Source organism: Lethenteron reissneri, chromosome 43 (genome assembly GCF_015708825.2).
Source record: "Lethenteron reissneri isolate LAM-NWPU_2019-01 chromosome 43, ASM1570882v1, whole genome shotgun sequence".
Taxonomy (NCBI): domain Eukaryota; kingdom Metazoa; phylum Chordata; class Hyperoartia; order Petromyzontiformes; family Petromyzontidae; genus Lethenteron; species Lethenteron reissneri.
The window spans coordinates 5,735,177-5,758,900 of record NC_083821.1 but is presented as its reverse complement, the minus strand read 5'-3'; the positions used below and the strand labels follow the sequence as shown (position 1 = coordinate 5,758,900).

At 43.6% G+C, this 23,724-nt stretch overlaps 1 protein-coding gene across 5 annotated transcripts in view; it reads left to right on the top strand.

Moving 5' to 3' along the window:
• The window catches only part of LOC133353342 (protein argonaute-2), a 36,264-nt gene extending 12,980 nt beyond the window's left edge, over nucleotides 1-23,284 (top strand). For 2 of the 5 annotated variants that reach the window (XM_061569496.1, XM_061569494.1), the window contains exons 5-19: nucleotides 2,043-2,179; nucleotides 2,474-2,608; nucleotides 4,467-4,554; nucleotides 5,550-5,697; nucleotides 7,199-7,318; nucleotides 7,988-8,137; nucleotides 10,061-10,194; nucleotides 11,213-11,397; nucleotides 11,997-12,156; nucleotides 12,554-12,644; nucleotides 13,342-13,536; nucleotides 14,167-14,301; nucleotides 15,646-15,747; nucleotides 17,634-17,833; nucleotides 18,431-23,284. In XM_061569496.1, the coding sequence (XP_061425480.1) occupies nucleotides 2,043-2,179; nucleotides 2,474-2,608; nucleotides 4,467-4,554; nucleotides 5,550-5,697; nucleotides 7,199-7,318; nucleotides 7,988-8,137; nucleotides 10,061-10,194; nucleotides 11,213-11,397; nucleotides 11,997-12,156; nucleotides 12,554-12,644; nucleotides 13,342-13,536; nucleotides 14,167-14,301; nucleotides 15,646-15,747; nucleotides 17,634-17,833; nucleotides 18,431-18,542 (2,092 nt within the window). In that variant the 3' untranslated portion in view covers nucleotides 18,543-23,284. The remainder of the gene's footprint in view (nucleotides 1-2,042; nucleotides 2,180-2,473; nucleotides 2,609-4,466; nucleotides 4,555-5,549; nucleotides 5,698-7,198; nucleotides 7,319-7,987; nucleotides 8,138-10,060; nucleotides 10,195-11,212; nucleotides 11,398-11,996; nucleotides 12,157-12,553; nucleotides 12,645-13,341; nucleotides 13,537-14,166; nucleotides 14,302-15,645; nucleotides 15,748-17,633; nucleotides 17,834-18,430) is intronic. The other 3 variants (XM_061569498.1, XM_061569497.1, XM_061569495.1) reach the window with 3 other exon arrangements.
• The last annotated feature ends 440 nt before the right edge of the window (nucleotides 23,285-23,724 follow it).

Sequence of the window (23,724 nt, the reverse complement as noted above, 5' to 3'; positions counted from 1 at the left end):
CTTTGATAATTTTTGACTTGTATATAGTTTGCATAATTGGCCACACCCTGAACCATACAAGCTGATAATTATTTCAAATTCAAGCACTTTTCTGCACAGACAAATTTGGAATTTAGCTTTAAACTCAAGTATGATCTTGGACATTTGATAGCCAAAAATAAGAACAAAACAATAACCACTACAATCTTGATTTGAAGCTTTCGTGACTGCAGGAATCCATACGCTTTGGCTCTTTCGGTAATGTCACGTAGTTAGAAAATTAATAGATCACGACGTTTCGATCGCAACACAAGCAACCGTCATCAGGTGAGACAAACAGCAGGAGAACTGCTGACGCAGGGACTTTACTGAAAGAACCAAAGAGTGATAACCACTACAATTATTTTACAAGCCAAACAATTTTATTATTTGACTTCGACGACAATGAAAATGTTAACAGGTTTTTCCATGTTACGTAATTTATTTATGGCAGAACCAAGTATTCATGATTTAAAAATAGAAATTACAATGACATGACCATCTTTTTTTTGTCATGAAGTCATTGTCTACTTACTTAGTTTTTCCCTTATGTAACTTATTTATTGATTGGCCCTAACTAAATTAAAGTACTATCGACAGAAACCCTGAATCGTACATTTCCCCGTCTTATCACCGCATGGGCTCACTCACAATTGTTGCATTCGCCAGCCTCTAGACTCTCAACCCCCCCCTCACCCTTAAATAGTCCTCACGGGAATGCCGCTGTGGAACCCACTCCCAGAGGTAGTACATCACCAAGAGAGACCTCGCCCACAGAGGTAGTGTTGAATACTAAGACTGGATTATCATTGGGGCAGGCAGTATGGGGTAGGACTCCTGGCACGTCAGCTGGGTAGATGAAGACCAGGCTTGGCATAAAAGCTTGCTTGAGCTGTGGGCCATCCACCTGGTGGCTCTGGGATATTTAGAGCAGGCACAAGGGGAAAGAGAGTAAGGAGGGTCCACTCTGACAAAGTCATGGCCATGGTTATGACAACGAGAGACGCTGCCTCGGGCACCCAAATTTGATGTTGGAGAGAGGGAGCGTCTTAAGTGGCTCAGAGAACAGTTCAACACATTCCTGAATCAAGTCCAGGAATCCCCCTACTGGTGGCATGCAAGGCTGACTTGGATGACGGTGGTCACATTTATAATACACTCCTGCCCTTGCACACTGGCATCAGCAGAGGCATGTTGGGAGGGCAGTTCTATCGCTGGTCATGAAGTGAAGCTGTATCTTGCCTCTCCTCAGGTGAGAGCTGTGAGAAGGCTCGCTTGTTGAATTGGTGGAGGTGGCATTGACAGTGGTGTGGAAAAGTGTTGTTTAAATAAATAAACGGATTTTCCCACGTGTTACTGTCACCCTCGCATTCTTTCCGCCTCCCCTATCGAGATTGGATTGATAATATTTTAGCTGTGGCGTTTGCAAGAATCTCCTTGTTCAAGGCAGGAACTGCAAGGGCTGTTCCTGGCTAACCCAGATCCTGTTGGTGAGGGTTAAGGCAGTTCCGGATGGTATCATTCTCTGCACGTAATGGTTTGGTGGGATTCTGGAGTTTGAGGACTGCACTGATCATGGACACACTGAACTCGCATGGTATATTCCACCATGAGGCTGCACTCCAGTTGAGATGCCTCATATGGATAATGAGTTTTTTGCGAGGTCTGGCTGGTAATGCATCCAAATAATGTTATTGTTAAACTGACAAGGATGGTGTTAACTTCGTGTTTAGATAATTTATACAATCTAACATTTATTATAAAATCCTGACCTTTGACCAAATGTCATTTTACTCGACTATTCACCTTTTAAAAAAGTTTACATTTGCACAAACCAAGACTGCTCACTCGTGTTAAAAAACTGATAATTGCACACACCTATATTGGGATAATTATGGGCACAGTCAGCGCTGGACTGGGGGAGCAGAGAGCTGCGAGCATCTACCCCTACCAGAGCCTACGCAGATCGTTAAAGGTCCCATTACGCCGTTGTTGTAAGTATGCACCCATCTGTTGTCTTGCAGGTACACGCCCGTGGGCCGCTCATTCTTCACACCTCCGGAGGGCTACAGTCAGCCCCTGGGTGGTGGACGCGAGGTCTGGTTCGGCTTCCACCAATCTGTGCGGCCCTGCATGTGGAAGATGATGCTCAACATCGACGGTGCGTCATGCTGCCCAGGAGAATATTTTTTGTCCTACTTTAGCACTTGTCGCTTGGTAAACAGATGCGATTAGCCCCCGCTCACCCATCTCCATGATTAGCCTTTTGTCTCAATTTGTTAGCTTAAGCCATTTGCTGTAATCTCTTTACAACGGCCATTTTCAGCACTTCCGATTAGCACAGTTGGCTCCGTGCGGCGCGAAAGAAGTTTAGTCTTCGTAAGTTTTCCGCGTGCCTCTCGTACCCGGTGCTTCGAGCGTCTTATGTGTTCTCTGCCATCTGCTGTGCCTGCAGTGTCGGCCACGGCGTTCTACAAGGCACAGCCGGTGATCGAGTTCATGTGCGAGGTGCTGGACCTACGCACTGTGGAGGAGCAGCCACGGCCGCTCAGCGATTCGCAGCGTGTCAAGTTCACCAAGGAAATTAAAGGTCTCCTGGAGAATAATCCTGAATAACATCGACCACAGCAAATAGTGCTCACATTGTGAAAAAATTAGAATAGGTTTTACCCCTTTCTGGCAACAGATGTTAAGATGTTCAAACACCAAATAGAAACCTTTTTCAAGGAATTATACTTTGATACTGGCAAAAAGGTCCCAATTAGTGCTCACGTTGTCAGTTTGCAATGTATATGGAGGCGATGTCAGCAGCTAATTACTGATGTGATCCCAAAGAAGGGTGGTGAAAAGTAGTATTTTCGTGTGTCTCAAGGAGTAAGTTTTCAATAAGTGCATATTGTTTTACATGATTTGTGGATCAGAAAGATTGCCACTGACAAATAAAATGGGACAAAACTTTAAAAGTGCACTAAGAAGCTTGTGGGTGGTGCATCGCTTAATTTACACAGAGATTCAGAAAGCGCCGTTACAGGGACGATTGAACGAACACACATCAGACACAGTTAACCTTTAAAACATAAGATGGCTTGGGCAAGACACTGCTGGAAGGACGATGCTGGTTTCGGAATAGAATGTGAATCAGAAAAGTGCTCCACTTGAATGATAACCACAGAAAGGGAAGAATAATATCAGACCATGAGTGAGAGTGAGCTGGAATGTGGCATCGCATGATCATGAAGGGACAGCAATGGGGCAGACGATGGCTGATGTTGATGGTGATGTACAGTACATACGTAATTGAAGAAACAAACATCTATGCTGTACATTGTTTCTAAAGCACACAACAACCTTGTGCCATTTGTCTTATAACCAGAGCCTTGTGTAGATATTTGCAACACAAATGAGATAAGCTTATCATTAGCCCAACAGGAAACTGTGGCAAACTGAACGTAAGAGGATGTAAACTAAACGGGTGGATTTTAGAGTGTGGCCTCATAAGAGGTCCTGAGCTTTACTTGCAAGGCTTGCAACGCTTTGTGTAAATGTGTTTTTATCTGTCGACATTGTCACCTTTTTTTTTGGTGGTGTTCGCATTGAGGCTTTAGCTTCTTACATGTGCATGTCAAAAATCCCCACTAAGGTGTAAAACATCTTCTTGAAATTATTACAGCATATTAAATGCATTCCTACTCTTGGATAGTTTATAATGTCTCCAATGTACATGATGCTTTATAGCAAAACAGATCTTTGTTCTAAGTATAAAGTACGGTCCCATAAAGGAGAAAAACTTATTGTAACACACTGAAGATATTCACAGACAACACGATGGTGAACTTAAATAATCTAGATTTTAAGTTTTCGTGACTGCAATTATCCATACTCTGGTTCTTTCGGTAAAGTCACGTAGGTGAAAAAATAATCTTATCATAATTTATTTTCAAGCAGTGTCTCGCCAAAGGTGAATTGCGAAACGTTTAATAAAAAAAATATCATCAGAGCCTGGGGGTAACACTTTACAAAGGTTTGTCTGCTTTTAATGCACACAACACTGCCAGAGGCCACTAAGTAAAATTGTTTATGGGCCATGCTTTTAACCGCACGTGTATTGAAAGTAAGATAGGGTCACATTGGCCAACGAGCGTTAATATTTTCACGTTTTATTTACTTATGTCTTTATATGTTCCGCATCATTCATTTAAAACTGTTTTTGAAAGTGTTTTATTAACAATAGAGGCTTTTGAAAAGCAATGAAAGGTGATTTAACTTGATAGCTTGAGAGGTCATGCCTGGCATTTTGATACTGAAAAATGTTCCGTCCGTGGGAATTCCCCTTGCAAATGGTACAAGTCTGCCCTGCTAATTGAGACCACGCATGGCCAAACGGATGCTTTTGAGGACTATCGTAAGTGCATCTGTGCGCGTTCTCATGGCTGCGTGTTTTATTTCAGGGCTGAAAGTCGAGATAACCCACTGTGGACAGATGAAGAGGAAATACCGCGTGTGCAACGTTACCCGAAGGCCTGCCGCGCAACAGACGTAAGTGATGGAGCCCTCCAGCCCACCACTGCACAGTGCCCGAGTTGGGCTCCTGCAGCAGGTGGAGCGGTACATTCGTTGTTTTGTGTTGAATACGTACGCACGCTCGCATGTTGAACTTCTTTCGTTACCGTACGAAGCCAACCGTGCTCATCAGAGGTGCGGGGGAAGGACAACACAATAAACACAAGAAGCAGTTCTGAAGAAATATGTTTTCACTTAAAAAAAATAGTTTTCAGCTTAGAAAATTTGTTTCAGTGCAGGCACGACAAGTTAAACAAGACCACTAACAAATATGTAAGCATTGAAACATAATATTTGAGTTCGTATGAAAAGTCTGGACCTTGAGTGGGGCATGGTAGGTGTTTGTTATGTTAACACCGTCATTGAGAAGTGCAGTTCTAAGTTCACAATTGATATGCATATCACTTTGGCACTCGATTGTCAAGCTATCATACATTTTAAACCCACGTGTGTTTTTGCGGCGCACGCACGTGTGGGGAAACTGAGTGGCCTGAGTGATGAAACACGTGCAAAAGTGATTAATGTCATTTTCCAGTGTTATGCCTTTTTCATAAGCACAAGATTCAATTAGCAAATTAAAAAGTATTCTGACGTTCTGCAATTACTTTTAAGACTAAGGTGAGTGAGTGGGCTAGTTTAAGTGTTATGATTGTGGTTTGCTTTTGAAAAGGGTGTCAATGCATTGTAAGACTTTTATATTCTGCTGTTTTGTTTTCATTAAGTTACGGTGATGAAGTTGTGACAAGACTGGTGGTGTAATGGCAACCAAAGGATATAAATTGTATTTGAGAAGACAATGACTTGAGAGATGGAGCGATGAAATCGATTGATGTGCAGGCTTGAGATACCTTTTAGCATCACAAGACCACGAAGGATTACGACGACATGGTGGTGCTTTCGTCCCCATCAGTGGATAGATCGTGGCTCACCATGATGTCGATTTTGTTGCTATCTCGACGTGTCCTCTGCAGGTTCCCTCTGCAGCTGGAGAGCGGGCAGACGGTAGAGTGCACGGTAGCACAGTACTTCAGGGACAAGTACAAGCTTCACCTGAAGTACGCGCACCTACCCTGCCTCCAGGTGGGGCAGGAAGAGAAGCACACCTACCTGCCGCTTGAGGTGAGCAAACTGAACACTGGAGAGGGGTGAAGGACTTGGTGGTGCCGTCCATGTTAGCAGAGCAGCTGTGCAGCAAGGAGCAGTGGTTTTTTAATTCGCTCTGCAATAAATGCCATGCAGAGGTGGTTGGAAATTTACATGGCTTGTGTCGTGCAGCCATGAGAGATTCGGCTGTCAGCGATTTTGCCGTTCAGTTGCTTTGAGAGTTGTTTAATTGGAGATATGCAGCTTTCAAATGTATATTTTGAGCGGTGCGAAGTTACATGCTCCATGGTTTGGAGTTTGTCGTCAGTCATATACAAGAAGGGAGTGTGTGATTTTCCACTTGTGCAATATGTATCCTTATTGCTGTTTGGGATGGATCATGATTTGTGCCACCTGCCTTTTATTAAAATGCAAAAAAAATTGACATTTGGAAGGCACTGACCACTTTGTGTGAGTACACGTGACATAATGTGAGCTATATTCGAATGTGCATCCGTGCGAATCCTTTGAAAACATGCATTTAAATGGTCCTTAGAGTGGTGGAACACATGTTCGTGAATTGGTCTTTTTTTAATGGGACTTGAGTCGGCCAGCCCACGTTTGCACTTAGCCGTGTCACTGCCACATGAACAGATGTGCTCTGTCACATGCTCAAAAAGCTATGTGGGTTACCATAAAACCACGTTATTTTTGTTTTACTTTCAAATGTTTGCAGTTTTACCTGAAGAATGCATCTAAATTAATATCCAATTTACTAGGGACGAACAAAATAAATTGACGGCATATGCGCACTCAGCAAATCATTGACTTCAGAATTAAAATTGTGATGGGAAATAAGACACAGGTAATTGTTCAAGCAGGTGCGATTGCAGTCATGAATACTCTTTTGTATTATAATTCCAGTATTATTGTTTAAGTTGCGTTCTATTGCTATGCTAATTATTATTGTAGTGAACTAACTCGTTACTCTAGTTAATACATTTTATAAGTAAAACTAGTCAGTAATTGTTAAATTAGATATTTATCATCTTACAGTCCTTCCAATAATTATAATTGAGGAAAAATGTTAAACTGTGGGTCGCCAAAAGTCGCCTTAGTCACACAACGCATCGAATTTAGGATTATTCATATTTAGTGTAGATGCCAAAGGCTCCCAACAGCCAAATTAAATCTGCATATTGCAAATCTGAAGAGCAGCAGGAGAGATGTCCCCAGGCCATCCCACAAGACTGCTTTGTTATTTGGATATACCCAGCACTGAGGATAAAAATAACAAGATGCCTCTGACTAAGAACAGCTGCACCTGTGCCAACTAGAGGGCAGGGTAAGACACTCATTGAATAAATGATCGGGGGAGGGAAACTCACTGGTGGCCTTGCTGTATTTGCTACCCATCAGGTGGCTTTGTCATTCTGCCTTTGATGGTTTCGGTTTTCAGTGTGACCGTCACTCCCATCGCAGGCGTTCAGTTGGTAGCAGATGAAATGACTGTGCCGAAATTCCTGCCTCGTTGTAGGTTTGCAATATTGTGGCTGGACAGCGCTGTATAAAGAAACTTACAGACAACCAGACATCCACAATGATCAAAGCCACAGCACGCTCAGCTCCGGACCGGCAGGAAGAAATCAGTCGTTTGGTAAGAAACTGAGGGCTTGTGTATATCAGCTATTGCTGTCCGTTTTTTTCTTCCGATCGGGACCTCTTTATGAATGTGCTATGTGTAGTCCCATGCGGCATTGCCTTGCCTAACCATGTTTAGCTTTCAGTTCCCCCGAGTAATGAGACTCGTCTCAATGGGTTCTCATCTTAGTTTCTAAAGATGTAAAAATGAACTGAACCACAAAGTTGGAACCTAAGCAATATAATGTTGATAATATTTTGTAGTAATTGCATATTTCCAATGCGTTAGATGATGCATTACTTTAGAGTGCCATATTCATTTTTCTTCTTGGTTCTTTCGGTAAAGTCAACGTGACTTTACCGAAAGAACCAAGAAGATGAATCCCTGCAGTCACGAAAGCTTTAAATCGAAATGCCTAATTAATTGTTAAAGTTTTCTGATTTTATGACATTTTTTGTGCCATCTTACCAGGACCCCCCCCTTGAAAATGAGATGTGATTGTCAAGGTTTTAACCTGGTTAAATAAAACACATTGTAATTGCTAATTCTCCAAGCCAAGTTGTCCTTTCCCACACAAGCACTCTGTTCCTTCCGTCCGCATCCCCCTACTTTGTGTCCTTGTAATGCGGCGGGCGTGACGTCTTGATTTCGTGCGTTTTTTTTTTATTTCGCCCCCTCGCTCAGATGAAGAGTGCGAGCTTCAACTCGGACCCGTACGTGCGCGAGTTTGGAATCATGGTGAAGGACGATATGGCGGACGTGCAAGGCAGAGTGCTGAACCCGCCCATGCTGCAGTACGGCGGCAGGGTGAGTACCAGCTCCGCACACGCCCAGGTAACTAGCTGCCGCCAGCTGCAATCCACCGCACGTCGCCACTTTGCATTTGTTTGTCATTATTACTGTATGATTTGACATGCGCTTGCCCATTGTCTGCCATGGTTTTTGTTGGAGCTTAACTAACCGTGGGGTTGGTAGATTTTACCGTGGTGGTTTTCACACTTGCTGTGCTAGAATAATCACCCCTGCTTTTTTTTGTGCCAGCTCGTCCGATGCATTTAGAGATTGAATGAGACTGCATTTTCATGCTGCAATAATAATTGAGTGTTTACTTTAATAATTGGTCTTTTCTTTGCAGCTGCCATCCCATTCAGCTTTATACCTTGGCTCTACAGTTCACTGCTATTCATTATATTGGCCATTTTGTCATCAGTGCGTTATTCAATTATGTAATTGGCCATAACTACTTTTATTTAGTTTTTTCTCTGGCCTTGAAATATAACCTCTTCAATCTTGATTTGAAGCTTTTGTGACTGCAGGAATCCATTCTCTTTGGTTCTTTCGGTAAAGTCACGTAGGTAGAAAGATAATAGATCACGACGTTCCGATCGCAACACAAGCAATCGTCATCAGGTGAGACAACCACGGCAAGAAAAAATTGCTGAAGTAGGCTGTGGTTGTCTCACCTGATGACGATTGCTTGTTTTGCGATCGAAACGTCGTGATCTATTATTTTTCTACCTACGTGACTTTACCGAAAGAACCAAAGAGTATAACCTCTTCAGTCTAAACTAAATTGCACATTTGACCCCCTAGAGGGCACTAGCAGTTTGAAAATCACCGGTTTAACGTATGAATGATGAGTAGAGGTTGAACGTTAAAGTATGTCAAGTGTTTTGTGTTGAAGGTAGTTTGCAGTGGTGGTTTTGGGGTGTATGATTCGTATTCCTAATTTCAAATGGGTAGGAATCTTGACTTAAAGCTTTCGTGACTGCAGGAATTCAAATTATTTGGGTTTTTCGGTAAAGTCACGTAGATAGGTTCAAAGAAAATAACAAAAAATAACAAATAACTATGACGTTTTGATCGCAAACACAAGCGTTCGTCATCAGTAAGAGTGGGTTAGCTACGCTCATTTCAAACCTTTATCAACAGTTTACCTTTAGAAGCTAACCCCCTCTTTATGATGACGGACGCTTTTGTAGCGATCGAAACGTTGTAGTTTTTTGTTATTTTTTGTAATTTTCTTTTAACCTTTCTATGTGACTTTACCGAAAGACCCAAAGAATATTGGTAATAATATATTGAGGTATTATCCTGGAAATGGGATACTGTTTATTGACCTGGTTTAGGAATGAAGTCCTTGGGGTTATAGTTAGATTGAAACAGAATATTGAACCTGATGTTTTGAATGATAACATTGGGGGGAAGTCCATTCGTGTTGAAATGGCCTTGCATTAAAAAATTTTAATTATAATGTGACCCAAGCAAGTGCTTTGAGTAATTTTCAATGGTAAAGTTTTCTTGTGAATGTCTTGTTTTAGCTTTTCTCATTCTTGCCATTTTCACAAGCGTGCAAATAGCATCCCCTAATTGTCTCCTTAAAATCAGAAAGGACAAGCTAGTTGTGAGCAGTGATTACAGTCTTAATCGGGATAACATATATATGCAATGTATAATCGGAGTACTTCCTGCCTATCGATGTTTAATATGTACGCATGTGAAAATGTTGCTCTCATTCCCTCCTGGTGATATGAAGCAGTGTTTGTCCATTCCGCTTTGTGAGTGATTCACCGCAGCATGATGCGCACCTTTCACGTTTGCTCTGTCTCGCCCTGGTCTTGCTTGTTTTAATTACGTTCTGAATGAAACTTGTGTGATGTTGTCGTCCAGGCCGAGGGGACGTGACCTTTTAATGCCCGTGCGTGCTCTGCGTGCGTGCGTTTGTTTTTTCTTTCCCTCGTGTGCGCGTGCCTGAAGACTCGGGCGGTGGCGACGCCCAACCAGGGAGTCTGGGACATGCGGGGGAAGCAGTTCTTCACGGGAATTGAAATAAAAGTTTGGGCAATCGCTTGCTTCGCACCACAGAGGCAGTGTCGGGAGGAAGTCTTGAAGTAAGCAGCAGTTGAACCTCGTGTTGGCCCACCTTAACCTCTAGCATGCCGATTGAGCGGCAAATGTTCTTTTGCTTGTTAAATTATTCTTATTACCGTATTCTTCAGATTATAAGACACACCAAAAAGAAAGACGCGCTACAAAGGTGATTCTCGATGTCAAGTTGTACAAATCTGGAAGCGCGCCCATGTCGTATTTTACGACGCACCCCCGACTCTTGCTCTAAAATACAGGCGGGGAAAAGTGTCTTATCTGCAGAATATGGTAGTAGGTCCTAAGCTGACTGTGTGACTGATGGTAATGCCAGTAAGTTGCTTTAGAATTTTAACCATGATTACAACACATGAATATTTGTGGATTCCTGTATAGTTAGAGTGTTAGCACGCAATGTGTGGTCTTCACAACAGTCTTCTTGTTAGATAACCTTCAGAGCATTGACAAGGGAACTGGTTTAGGTATTGCACCAGCAACCTTTCAACTGAAAGGCCAGCCACCTAAATTACAAACCTAATATAATCCACAGATTTGAAAATGTTGATATCTTTGAGTGCCTAACAGTCCTGGTTTTATATAAACAGAAATTGACTTACACCATTGGTACCTCATTTGCCAGTAAAAAATATGATAATTGGTTTTTTACCCTTTTATCTGGCAACAAAACTGACACTTTTTTTGCGCCTTTTGGCGTCATCTGGTCCAACCCATGTGAGACTAGGCTCTAAGGAAAGCTGTCTCGGGTGTGGAACAATCAACTTCAAGGACAGTGCATATCATTAACAGTTATGTTTTTGTTTGCATTATGACTGCAGGTATTGTGGTCTATGCAAACATGACTCCTCGTAAAAAAGGTGTCAGTTTTGTTGCCAGATAAAAGGGTAAAAAAACAATTATCAGAAATTGACTTGAAAGTGGACGAAACAAGCTTCACCTTAAACGCGTAGCTGAGTCCCAACTGCCTGTGACCTGTACGTTGAGTTTTTACAGCATTTAATTTCTTTTCACGTGCCTCACCGACAGGAACTTCACGGACCAGTTGAGAAAGATCTCGAAGGACGCAGGCATGCCCATCCAGGGTCAGCCATGCTTCTGCAAGTATGCACAAGGAGCTGAGAATGTGGAGCCCATGTTTCGGCACCTCAAGAATGCCTACATGGGCCTGCAGCTCATTGTGGTCATCCTGCCTGGCAAGACCCCCGTCTACGGTGAGGAACGCCGCTGCTGCTCGTGTGTTGCTTGTACAACGTGTGCTTTGTAGTCGTTTTTGCCCGTGGAGACCGCACTTGCCCGACGTCGCGTGCCGTGTGATGTCATCTTCTGCGAGTTTGAAACGTTCCATTGTTACGCTAGTTAGATGCCCAAAGAACAAACGCACGTTGGAAAACGTTACAGAAGCGATGCATGTGTGTCGTTTTTCTCGTTACTGTTGGTGCTTGATGTAGTGATGGGTACAGAGTTGGCGCTGGGGGTATTGTGACCATTAAGAGTCCATGCTCTTGATAGACTCCATTGACGGGGTGTCGAGCAATAGCTCCCATGACAATATTGAAGAGGAGTACAGTCTGGTGTGTTTAAATGCATGCGCAGTGGTTAGCGTCATACACTTGGAGTAACCCTGCTTCAATCCCTACCCATGTACGTTTGGCCACGTGTGCCTAGCAGCGAGCCTCTCGTCATTTTGAGTTCATGGGAAAGCCTAGCCAGGCTTGGTAATGACCTCACAAGTCACTCGTTTCCCCGACAGTTGCTGCCAACTTTAGCCATGCTTACGAGGCTCTTGTGTGCGTGCGTGTTATGCGTGCAGCGGAGGTGAAGCGAGTCGGCGACACGCTGCTGGGGATGGCGACGCAGTGCGTGCAGGTGAAGAACGTCCTCAAGACCTCGCCTCAAACCCTCTCAAACCTTTGCCTCAAGATCAACGTCAAGCTTGGGGGGGTCAACAACATCTTGGTGCCTCACATACGGTAAGTGGAGTGGCCACTCGCAATACATAAAAATACTGGGTGGTCTCCCTTGGCTGTGCCACTCTTAATAATGGTGATATGAGTTTCAAAGAATAGCGTTGAGCTATGTGAATCATGAGGGTACCTTTCTCTGACTCTTTGCATGATTGCATCGGTGGGTGCGTTTATGCAGTCTAATGTACACACTGCTCATGTTTGCATACCTTTTTATGTATGCAAATGAAATATAATAATATCTGCTGGACATTTGCTTTACCAGAGCTTCGATGTCACCACAGCTCTTGTACCATTTACTTTCTGGTGTTGCTCAACTTATTTGCAAAATGTTATGCTTCGGCCGAGCTACGATGGAATGCGCGTTGATTGATGTGCGTTGGTGTGTGTATTCGTCTGGCAGGCCTGCGGTGTTTCAGCAGCCTGTGATCTTCCTGGGTGCCGATGTGACACACCCTCCAGCGGGAGACGGAAAGAAGCCTTCGATAGCAGCGGTTCGTCCCCTCGCCTCTAATATTTTGTGTTTGCTTGTTCCGTTAACGTTAAGTTGTTCCAGGCGAACCTTTACATGTAGTGATTTTAGTGTCGGAATTGGCATTTGCATGTTTTTTACATATTATAAAAGAGCCTTGTAGTTTCGTATTGAGTTTCATATTTGAATGTTATCGTTATTTCATATTCTTCTTTATTTACCTCATTGATCTTTAGTTATTTTTTTTTACAAAAACAATCTTCCTTTTCCTGTCATTCTGAATCTTTTTACATCAGGGCTTAAAGCCCAGTATATGCCTTTGTGATTTTTGTTAAACCTTGTGGCTCTTTTCTCTAGAGGCTAGAATACTTGAATATGTTGTATTATCTGTGAATTCCTTATCTTACCCACTTATTGTGTAACCCAGTCTCAGTGTGAAGTATATCCATTGGTTTGGACATTTTCATGTTTGATGGGCAATTGTTCTGAGAGACCATGTGACTCCAAAGGCTTTTAATCGAGTAGGCCTTACAGGATTGACCCTGGGGCCTGAGCTTCTCTAAGAGTATACATTCCCGTTTTACCAAATTTCGTCGTACGCTCGTTTTTTTTGAAGAACACTTCCTTTTTTTAAAATCTCGGGTTGTACCCGTGCACAAGGGGCTAGCCAGTTCTTTCTTGAAAAGTGGTATTCAAGGCGTCGGTGTGCGCGTTTGCAGGTGGTGGGTAGCATGGATGCCCACCCGAGCCGCTACTGCGCCACGGTGCGCGTGCAGCAACACCGGCAGGAGATCATCCACGATCTCTCGTCCATGGTGCGCGAGCTGCTCATCCAGTTCTACAAGTCGACGCGCTTCAAGCCCACGCGCATCATCTTCTACCGGGACGGCGTCTCCGAGGGCCAGTTCCAGCAGGTGCCCGCTACGATCGCCTGTCGTGCCGTGTGCTTTGCATTGTCCTGTACTCGATAAACCACGAGACCCCAAAACAACAACCGGCCTGGTTTTTGTACAGATTCAGACCTAAGCTGTGCCTTGGCCTGTCTGACATACAGTTTCATGCTTTGCAAAGATGAAAAATAAGTTAAGGGGCTGTTTTTCTGATTTCTCTTTCAGGGATGTTTTGCATTAAAACTATTTCAAATTTAAAAAAGTATATGAAAATGCTGTTTGGAGAATTTTTTTTGGGGGGGAGGAGTGGAGCAAAAAACTTAACTGATGAGCAAAATTTGTAACTTATTCATAAAAAAATACAAATGAGGTAAATTAGGTTGTGGCGCGTTTGCCACGCATGAGCCGTTTCAACCACCACACCAGCTGTGTTGCTGGCAGTTGTCGCCACATTGATAAAAATCTAGAGAATTTATTTTGGGAAGAAACAGGTTTGCTCGAAGTTCAGATAATCCATCCCCATCTCGCAGCTCGGCGAGTTTCCGCAAATCGATCTGAGTAACGAAGAAATAAAAAATCACTAGTCTTTGTTTTTTTCATGCAGCCTCTATTGACGTCGGTTATGTTGCGTGTGTCCCCTTTTTCACGCCCCAGGTTCTATACCACGAGCTGCTCGCCATCCGTGAGGCGTGCATCAGGCTAGAGAAGGAGTATCGGCCAGGAATCACCTTCATCGTTGTACAGAAACGCCACCACACTCGCCTCTTCTGCGCCGACCGCAATGAGAGGGTTAGTGATGCTGTCTGGGCAAACAAACATTTTATACTATGAGACCTCCTTTACCAGTGGCAAAATATAGTAATAGGTTTTTATCCTTTCAACTGGTACAAAAACTGACACCTTTATACAAGGGATCATGTTTGCAATAACCAAAACACAAGCAGTCAAAATGTGTGGACTAATCAACTTCAAGGACAGTGCATATCATTATCAGAGTTGTTTCTTTTTGTTTGCATTTTGACTGCTTGTGTTGTGGTTATTGCAAACATGATCCCTTGTATAAAGGTGTCAGTTTTGTAGCCATTGAAAGGGTAAAAACCTATTACTAAAATATTTTATAATCTCATATAGTTTTGGGATTGTTCATGAAGACTTATTGAGTTGCCACTTTTAGTATGAACTAGTTTACAGTGAGGTTCAATTTCTGTCTGATTATAATCTTAGGCTAGCTTGAAGGTGCTTTCCAAATATTGTTAGAAAATGTGTCATTAAGAGTGGGATGTTCCAATTTTATTTTTGATATCATTCCTTTATGTAATTTTCTAGGTAGTGATGTTCAGCAGGTAGTGATGTTCAAATGACTAACTGGTGTTCTTATCTTATATTTATATAATGCTTTTATCCAAGGCGCTTCACAAGGGTTATGAGTGGTACAATTAGGGTAACTAAAAGTGATACGGTGAATAGGGATAGGGAATGGGGAGGGTGGTTAGTGGGTACTGGAATTACGGGGGTGCCTAAGGATGGGCCAGGGAGAAGAGGTGGGTCTTGAGGGAGCGTGCGTCTCGCTTCAAATGGAGGGGAAGTTTGTTCCAGTACCGGGGGCAAGTAGGGAAAAGTAGCAGAAACAGGATTGTGCGCAAGGATAGGGGGGGGGGAAGTGTGGAGTAGGAGAGATTGAGAGCGGGCGGGAGGAGACGTGAAACGAGGCGAGGGAAGCGAGGCCATGAAGAGATTTAAATACCAGCGTGCAAGGAGCTTGAATAGACACTGGGAGTAGATGAGGAGCCAGTGTATTTCTATAAGATGGGCGGAGGTGCGGGAGCAGTGTGGTAATTTGTAAATGAAACGTGCAGATGTATTTTGGATCTGTTGAAGTGGAATGAATGCATATGCTGGGAGATCGAGTAGTAGAGAGTTACAGTAAAATGTAAATTCAACATTTTAGGTACTGGCACTGACAGACTTTTTCAAGTTTTGTGACTGTTTTTTGAAAAATATTATTTACAAGAAAAGCTAACTGCCTACTAAAGGCACCAGCGAGGTGGGGGATGGTTGCTTCCAAGACTGCTTGACTGGAAATGTGAATAGTTGGTTTGTAATTTTTTCCCCCTCTTCTTCGTCCGTCATCAGATCGGGAAGAGTGGCAACATCCCCGCGGGCACAACAGTCGACACGAAGATCACGCACCCAACGGAGTTCGACTTCTACCTCTGCAGCCACGCGGGCATCCAGGTGAAGACCGGTACCGCGCCGCGCGCTTTCAGATGGGCGTCTGCGGCCGTCTGGAACGCTCGCTCTTCCTTTACGATATTAGGAAGGCACTGGAGCGATGCACTTCGTCGAAATTGAAAACGAATTTCTTCAGCACTGCTTTTTGTGTTTAGTTTTGTTGTCCTGCACCTCTGATTAGCACGGTTGGCTATGTACGGTTCGGAAGAAGTTCAACATACATACATTTGAAGGATTAGTTTGCCAGTGAGTCTTATGAAGGGTGTGAGAGGCCCCGGGGCCTTAAGCGGTAGTCGTAGCAGCTTTTATTTATCGAGGAGATGAAAGACATGCCTATTCTCGTTGCGTCTCTTGCAAGCGGTACCTGGGATTACAGCAAGTAAATTAGGATACAATAATATAAAAAGCTAAAACAAAAATGGACTATCTTCTTGGTTCTTTCGGTAAAGTCACGTAGAAGGGAAGATACTGTAAATATTACATGGTACCAAATGAACAAATTAGAAATAAAGTGTGTGTGTGCTGGATTCTGGTTTGTAATTCACTGCTATGTGCATAGTGCAATGCCAAGTTCACTCATTCAGATTTGACACGTGTATATTTGATGTTGGCGATGTTCGCAAGAAGCCCTGCTCCGTTCACAGTGACCTGGACTGCCTTTTACTCCCATGAAATGGAAACGGTTGCCTGCGAATGTATTCATTTAAATACTTCGCTTGGGAAATCCATTGAGGTGGAAACATCTCGGTTTGCAAGGGCGTTCAAGAAATGGAAACATTGTGTTTAATTACTTTCTCCAGCTGTGTCCAGAGCGTGCTGCTTAATGGAATGCATTGCTAGGAACAATAGCAAACATATGGTGCATGCCTCTTAGCTTGTAAATGCTAACGTTTATCTTCTTGGTTCTTTCGGTAAAGTCACGTAGAAGGGAAGTAATAAAATAATACAAATAAAACATAATAAAACAATTTTCACGACGTTTCGGCCACAACGCAAGCAGCCGTCCTCAGGTTAAAACCAGGTCTGTCGAGGCGACAGCGTCTGAATGACGCGTCTGAATGACGCTGTCGCCTCGGCAGACCTGGTTTTCACCTGAGGACGGCTGCTTGCGTTGTGGCCGAAACGTCGTGAAAATTGTTTTATCATGTTTTATTATTTTATTACTTCCCTTCTACGTGACTTTACCAAAAGAACCAAGAAGATGAATTTCTGCAGTCACGAAAGCTTTAAATCGAAAAAAAAAAATGGACTAGATTTGACGATAAATTTTTTTCATGTAGTAGACCTTGATAAGGAAGGTGAATTGCAGTCAAAAAAGACGGTACATGTCAAAGCTCCTTTTCTACAGACCCATTAATACATTTGACTTTCCTGTGTGCTGGGGCCCATGGTGCTTACCCACCAGAGGATGTATGCATGCGTGTTGAACTTCTTTCGCGCACCGTATGTAGCCAGCCGTGCTAATCGGAGGATGCTCCTGCTGCTCAATATAATTGGTCAAGGTTGTTTGGATTTACATTCGAGTCTTTTTGGATGATAGTGCCAATTTTCAAGATTCATCACTAGATGGCACACGTTTCAAATGAAATGCTACCAGTTCCGTGAGTTCCAACGATCCTACAATCATGTAATAGAATAAATATTTGACTTTAAGAACTAATACATCGTTCTATGTTGGGAATATTGGAACGTTGCTCCGTTACCATCAGCCTCTTAATTTTATTCCAGTTTTCCTTCAACAGAGAAGGCAGCTCTTCGACAGCTTACATCTACAAGTGAACAATAGATTACTTAAAAATACAATTTTAATGTTAGGAAGTACGGTTAAAAATATTACTCGGTTAGTCAATGCTGATTGGTTTGCTGTAAAACCTACGATGCGTTCGCAGGGCACAAGTCGGCCATCGCACTACCACGTGCTCTGGGACGACAATCACTTCTCGGCGGACGAGCTGCAGGTGCTCACCTACCAGCTGTGCCACACGTACGTGCGATGCACGCGATCCGTGTCCATCCCCGCGCCCGCCTACTACGCCCACCTGGTTGCCTTCCGAGCGCGGTACCACCTGGTCGACAAGGAGTATGACAGGTGAGCATGGGCACCAACCAACGGCCGCGATGTCTAGAGCGTTTCCATTGGAGCGTGCGCGTGTGTGGCGACGCTTGTCCGGCACCCGTTTGTAGAAATAAAATAATTTGAATCTGTTTGAGAATTTAACTGCAGTACATTGACGCAGTTCAAATCGAATGTGGTGGCGCGAGTGATTTTTCGGAGGAAAGGGTTGATGGATTGTGTACATTTCTGACACTCCAAAATCTGCTTTGCTACAAAGTTATCAATGTCAGTATAGAAAGTTCGTTCCTAACCCATTCTGGGCAGAGCCCTTTAAGTTTTACTCCTTCCAGCAAATGGTGGATTTCCTCTAGAAGCTTCAGTTTCCTCCCTGCATCAAAACACTTAAATTTGGCCAAATATTCTCATGTTGGACCCTTTTTTTAAGTGCTGAGCTCCACTAAAGATTTCTGGGATACATAAATACCGTGGTTGTTTTTCACAGGCCGTATGTGGGAATCTAATCGGATGTCTGTGTGCCCATGCACTCGTGCGCCAACTGCCGTCTCAACGGCTTGCTTGCGCGCACCTGTGTGTGTGTGTGTCTGCACGCACGTGTGTGTGTGTGTGAAGCAGTGCGGAGGGCAGCCACGCCTCGGGTCAGGGCAACGGACGCGACCCCCAGGCACTGGCCAAGGCGGTTCAGGTCCACCAGGACACGCTGCGCACCATGTACTTCGCCTGAGTTCGCCGGACAGATGCACGGCCGGCCGGACAGACAGATTGACGGCCCCAGCGCAGGCAGGGAGGAGAGAGAAGGGGAAGAGAACTCCCATCCCATTGCCTTTTGCTGCAATTGCTGCCCACCGGAAAGAAGGTTTAGGGGGGCCAGGGTGTGTGATATTACCTCCTGTTGGCTTTAAGAATAAAATCTTTACGGTAAACCATAAAGAAAATAATGGTAATAAGAAACACACACACACATCCGTTACCTTAATCCATTGCCTTGAGCTGCGGTCGAATGAACAGGGATTGGGTTGCTGGCACGGGGAGGGGAGGGCAGCGCAAGCTGAGATTCGGTGTTTGGCTCTGGGGCGGTGATGAGTGGAGTCCTCTGCTCGCACCTGACCTCCTTTACCTGCAGAATGGAAGATGGGGGTACCTCATCTCCCATTGTCCCACTTCCACAAAGCAAGCCATAGGCAGGGGGAGGGGGCCAGGTGACAACCACACGGCACCACCTGCCCCTACGCGATTTAGGCTTTTGACAGAGCCTAGAGCATTGTATTTAATGAACTTAACGAGCCAAATGCCCCCCCCCCCTCCCCTTTTAACCTACACTCTGGCCAGACTATTCCCCATTCGAACACTGTGTATGGTAGAACATAATTTTAATATATATATTTTATTTTTTATCTTATTTTAAGAAAAAATACACAATGCAACTTGAACGAGAGTGGCACACGCTCCGGTGCCCTTAGCTTGCGAGTAGCATCAATATTGAGCGCATGGAGAAAATAAATCGTTTTGAAAGGGGGAATGTGCTCCGTTACAAATGAGGTTGTTTTACCACTTAAAGCCTCCGCCCCACCCCCTCGCTTCCCTAAACCGCCGCACGGGCAGGGTACTGTGATTCATCAGGGTCTTCACCGGCTTGGCTTTTTTGCTGTACAGAGGAAAAAAAAGAGTTGGAGAAAGATGTAAAAATGCATTGTGCTTGTAACTTCTCATTTTGCTACTCTTTGCCGCGGTGTGCAGTGGCCTTGCCATGAACGCATGCTCTTAGTTTACAGCCCGCTTCAGGTGGGGTTTGGCATAAAGTTAAATTTAATGAAATATAAAACCGTTAACAAAAATATGACACTGTACAACGACGTGACACATCCCGTGTTGCGTGAAAAAAAGAAAAAGCACACTTTTGCTTAATTCTCCAAAACTTGCACTTGATCTCGCTTTTAGCTAGTCAATTTCAGAATCTGGTGGTAAAAGATGGGTCATGTTTTTGTGTTTGTGGTTATAGCTTAGGTACCAGTTATTGTAAACCATTGTGAAGTACATGCAAGTGGTGTTTATCGGGCAAGAAAATGAGGCTATTTCAAACGAGCGTGGCCGGTTATCACCGTTCGTACTTTGACGGATCTTGTTTACCCATTGACCTTTCACTGGTCACGTGCCGAGTGCGCGTGCGGAGTGCGCGCAGGGCAAAAATAACGAAGTGGGGGGGGGTGCATTGATGAATTTGGATGAGGCTGAATTGGTACTGGAGGTAGAGTAGTTTTCACTTTGAGATGCAAGTGATGATTATGCTGGTGCTTGAGAGAGAATTAAGGATGTGCTTATTGAATGCACCGAGGTATCGGTGATGCAGAATTGCTAGTTTGTAAAAGAAAGAATTGAACGAGAATAACAAAAAAATATTTCTATAATGAGTTGCATGTTAAAGCTTATTCCATTTAGTGCATATGTCCAGCGTATTGTCTTCTTAATGACAGTTTCTAAGTCCTTTCTGAATACTGAGCACCAAATCATTCCTTGAGCCTTGTTCCCACCAGCAGTATAATAATGTTAACTAAAGAAATCATCAAAACCCATACTGGAAATCGAGTTCATTTAGAAATCTTCAATTTCTGACAGCTGAAGGTGTTTGTACTGCACAGCAATTACACCACAAGGTGAATGGAACGCTCGGGAAGTTGCGCAACCGAGGAACTGTGGAGGGAGAGGCAAATTGGGGGGGGGTGGGGGGTGTTTAGAGCTCATGTTGAGCATGGTGTTACAGCCCTGTACCTTAGAAAAACTTAGCAATATCTTGAAGGAGTTAACGGGTACTCTTCATTGTTTTTGGCGCGTCGCAATAATTACGACTGAGGTGCACACACCGTAACTAGGAAGGATTCATGACGACAAGGTGGCAGATGTACAGAGATTGAGAGCTGGCAGCAGGAAAAAAAACGGAGAGTCCTGCAAATTTACGAAATTGGCTTATGCGATTTGAGCGTAAATATTCATTTTACTTCTGTTGAAACGAAAAAAAACAATGGTATGTATCATGGACTTTTTTTTTGCCATATCTAACCGTGGAAGCAGGAGTTTTTTTTCAATAATCAACAGATGAACATTGACAATGATATCCTTTTCTATATTGAAGTAAATCTTGCGGCTTGTCCTGGTGCCCTTTCGAATTTGGCATCTTGCTCTGATACATCTACTTCCTTGTTTCCATTTGTTAACCCTATTAACTTTTTATTTCAGGCTATATATTATTTTCTATCATTAAATGCACTAACTATCAATATTATTGAACAACCATATAACCAGCCTTAATTAAACTGCTTTCAAAATGGTAAAGGAACAGTTTGTCCGTGTCCATACCATAATGAATTCACTCGATTATCCAAACGCTTCCTTACTGGCTTAGAGCGTTAAGGCTTCCACTCAAATTGTAAATGCAATACAAGCAGCAGTGTTCTTTTTCAAGCGTTTGATTGTTTGTACTGCCTACAAAGAGATGATTAGTTTACAAAAATAAAAATTGTTGGACGTCAATAAATCATGCATGAGGTCGTGGGTTCGATCCTGACCCTGTGACACATGTATATTTCGAGTTGGCATGTCCTCCCCATGGTCACATGGATTTTTCTCCAGGTCTTTTCGGCCATTCCTTCCACATTTAGAAACGTTTTTAGAGTATTTGGCTGCTATAGATTTCCACGTGATAAGCCAATTTTTTGAGCTATCATTTGTGGCCTGGTCACTTTTGGAAAATAACTATCGCTCACAATGGGCCTTGGTAAAATAAAACAAAATAAAATTTTAGTTGACTGCAAGTTTGTCTTGAGAACAAGCAGACATTACCACAGATCCACGTGCGAGAACATTTTATCACACGGCAATATGGCAGGACATTTTTGACAAACGAAGGTCTGCTGTGATTAGCCTTGCTAGCAAATCCAATCCATGGAGATGCAGTCTTATGGCGGATTAGTTCCCTGTTGATACAGTTGGGAAAACTCGGATCTAAACGCATTTGGAAATCTTAAGAGTAATTATCCAGTCCAAATACACATACTCATCGAGAGTCGTCTGCCTGGGGTGCTTCTGTTCATCCAAAATAAATTAGAAGATCATGAAGTTCAATCCGCGCTGTGAATTTCCCCTCCTCTGGCTGGGAGATTCCAGCGAGGGTGTGTGCTAGAGCGGCATGCAGTATTAAAGGGTCTTGCTTGGAACAAGGAACGCACGTACAATCTACTTTGTGAGACCCAAACCAACCCACTGCTTTATCGTGCACTACCAACTTAAAAAGTAGGCACCAAAAAAGGTGGTAGCAGTACCATTGAAAAGAGTGTAAATGTTTCCATTTGTGTTATTGCCGTAATTTATTTTTCCGTTTCCAAAAGACTACAGATCAACCAAACTGCGATACATTTTTCAGCGACTTTCTCAAGTTTCAACTATACTACAACTTTCAATCACAATAGCGAATATAAACAAGAAAAGTGGCGAAATACAATATTTCTCGTGTCGAGCTACCTCATTGAATTACGTTTATTTTGAATCGTGCATTGCGGAATGCCAAGAAAGTAACAGAAGTGCTGTTTACAGGCAAGAAAACAATTCTATTTATGATTGTGAGCAATTATGCTAGCTGTCTCTTTGGTACAGGGCTGTACACTGGGTGACACTGCAAGTGGTGTTTGCAGTGTGCGTTATCATTTTATAAAACGGGGCTCCATACGATGGCGAGGCATGGGCAGAAGCGAAGGGTTTCTACGCGCAGCATATTGAGCGCGCAAAGTCTGTTCATTTGCGGCACTCCATTGAGAATTGGGGGGGTGCGGTGAAATCTGGTGCTGTGGTACGGGCAAGTTGAGGCTCATTGTCTTGCTTCCTTGCACCCGTTCGGTAAGAACCTATACTACTGAAGGTTTTGGAAAGGTGTGCAGGGCAGATTTTGTTTAGAGCTCGTCGTATAGTGTTTTCTATACATGCCTTAAACCTGGGTCAAAAGCAACTGATTTTAAAAAAAAAATGCCTCTCCGTGTGTGTCGATGTAACACTATGTACAGTCGGTGTGTGACGTACGCTTTTCTGTAATGCTGCACTTTTGTACTTCTCAAAATTGCAAACCTATTTATTTTTAATTGTATCTCGTGAGCCAAGCCGCGTGTGGCCCTGATGTCAAGCCCTGAATGCTGCACAAAATACTGGCCAAGTGTATCGCATGAATCTGTAGCGTAACGAGGTGTATGTTTGGCTCGTGCGTGTGCGCGTGCGTGGAAATGTCGTTCGTTTGCTCGCTGCCGTGCGCGCGTGTGGACCCGTTCCCAGTGGCTGTGGGGAGCACCGTCGGCTTTCCGGTCGGCAAGAGGAGCGCTCTCACAGTAATGCAAGGCTGGACAAGCACACGGACGAGTTTGCGCTATACTGGCGAACCTTTATTGTGAGAGCAAAGTTTTTACGAATGGGGGGGGGGGGGGGGGGGGTGGGGGGGCGGGGTGGGTGGGAAAGAAAAAAACAGCATCGATCTTCATCTCCGTTATCCGTTCGTCGTATTCTGTTTGCAGGGATACCTTCCTCAACCAATCACGTTATAGCACACTTGTTCGGTGCAACATTTCCTGATGGACTGCGTTTTTAAAATTCATCCCCAGAACTAAGTTCCGTGTAAACACAAATGCAAACCTTGTTCCTGTTACCTCTCTCCCAATTGCCACTTGCTTACCAACTGCCAGGTCGGGTCCTTGATGAATTTGACAGCCCCTAGGTATCTTGTTTTGGGGATAAAAGTTGTCCTCTTAAAGTCCTGCAAAGTGGTCATCGCTGCCCGCAGTTCGAGGATATCGGCTCAAATGCACGTTTCCTCGTATGATTGTGACCTAGAACAATGGCTATGTGGTTATGCAAATTGTCTAAAAATCAAGGGC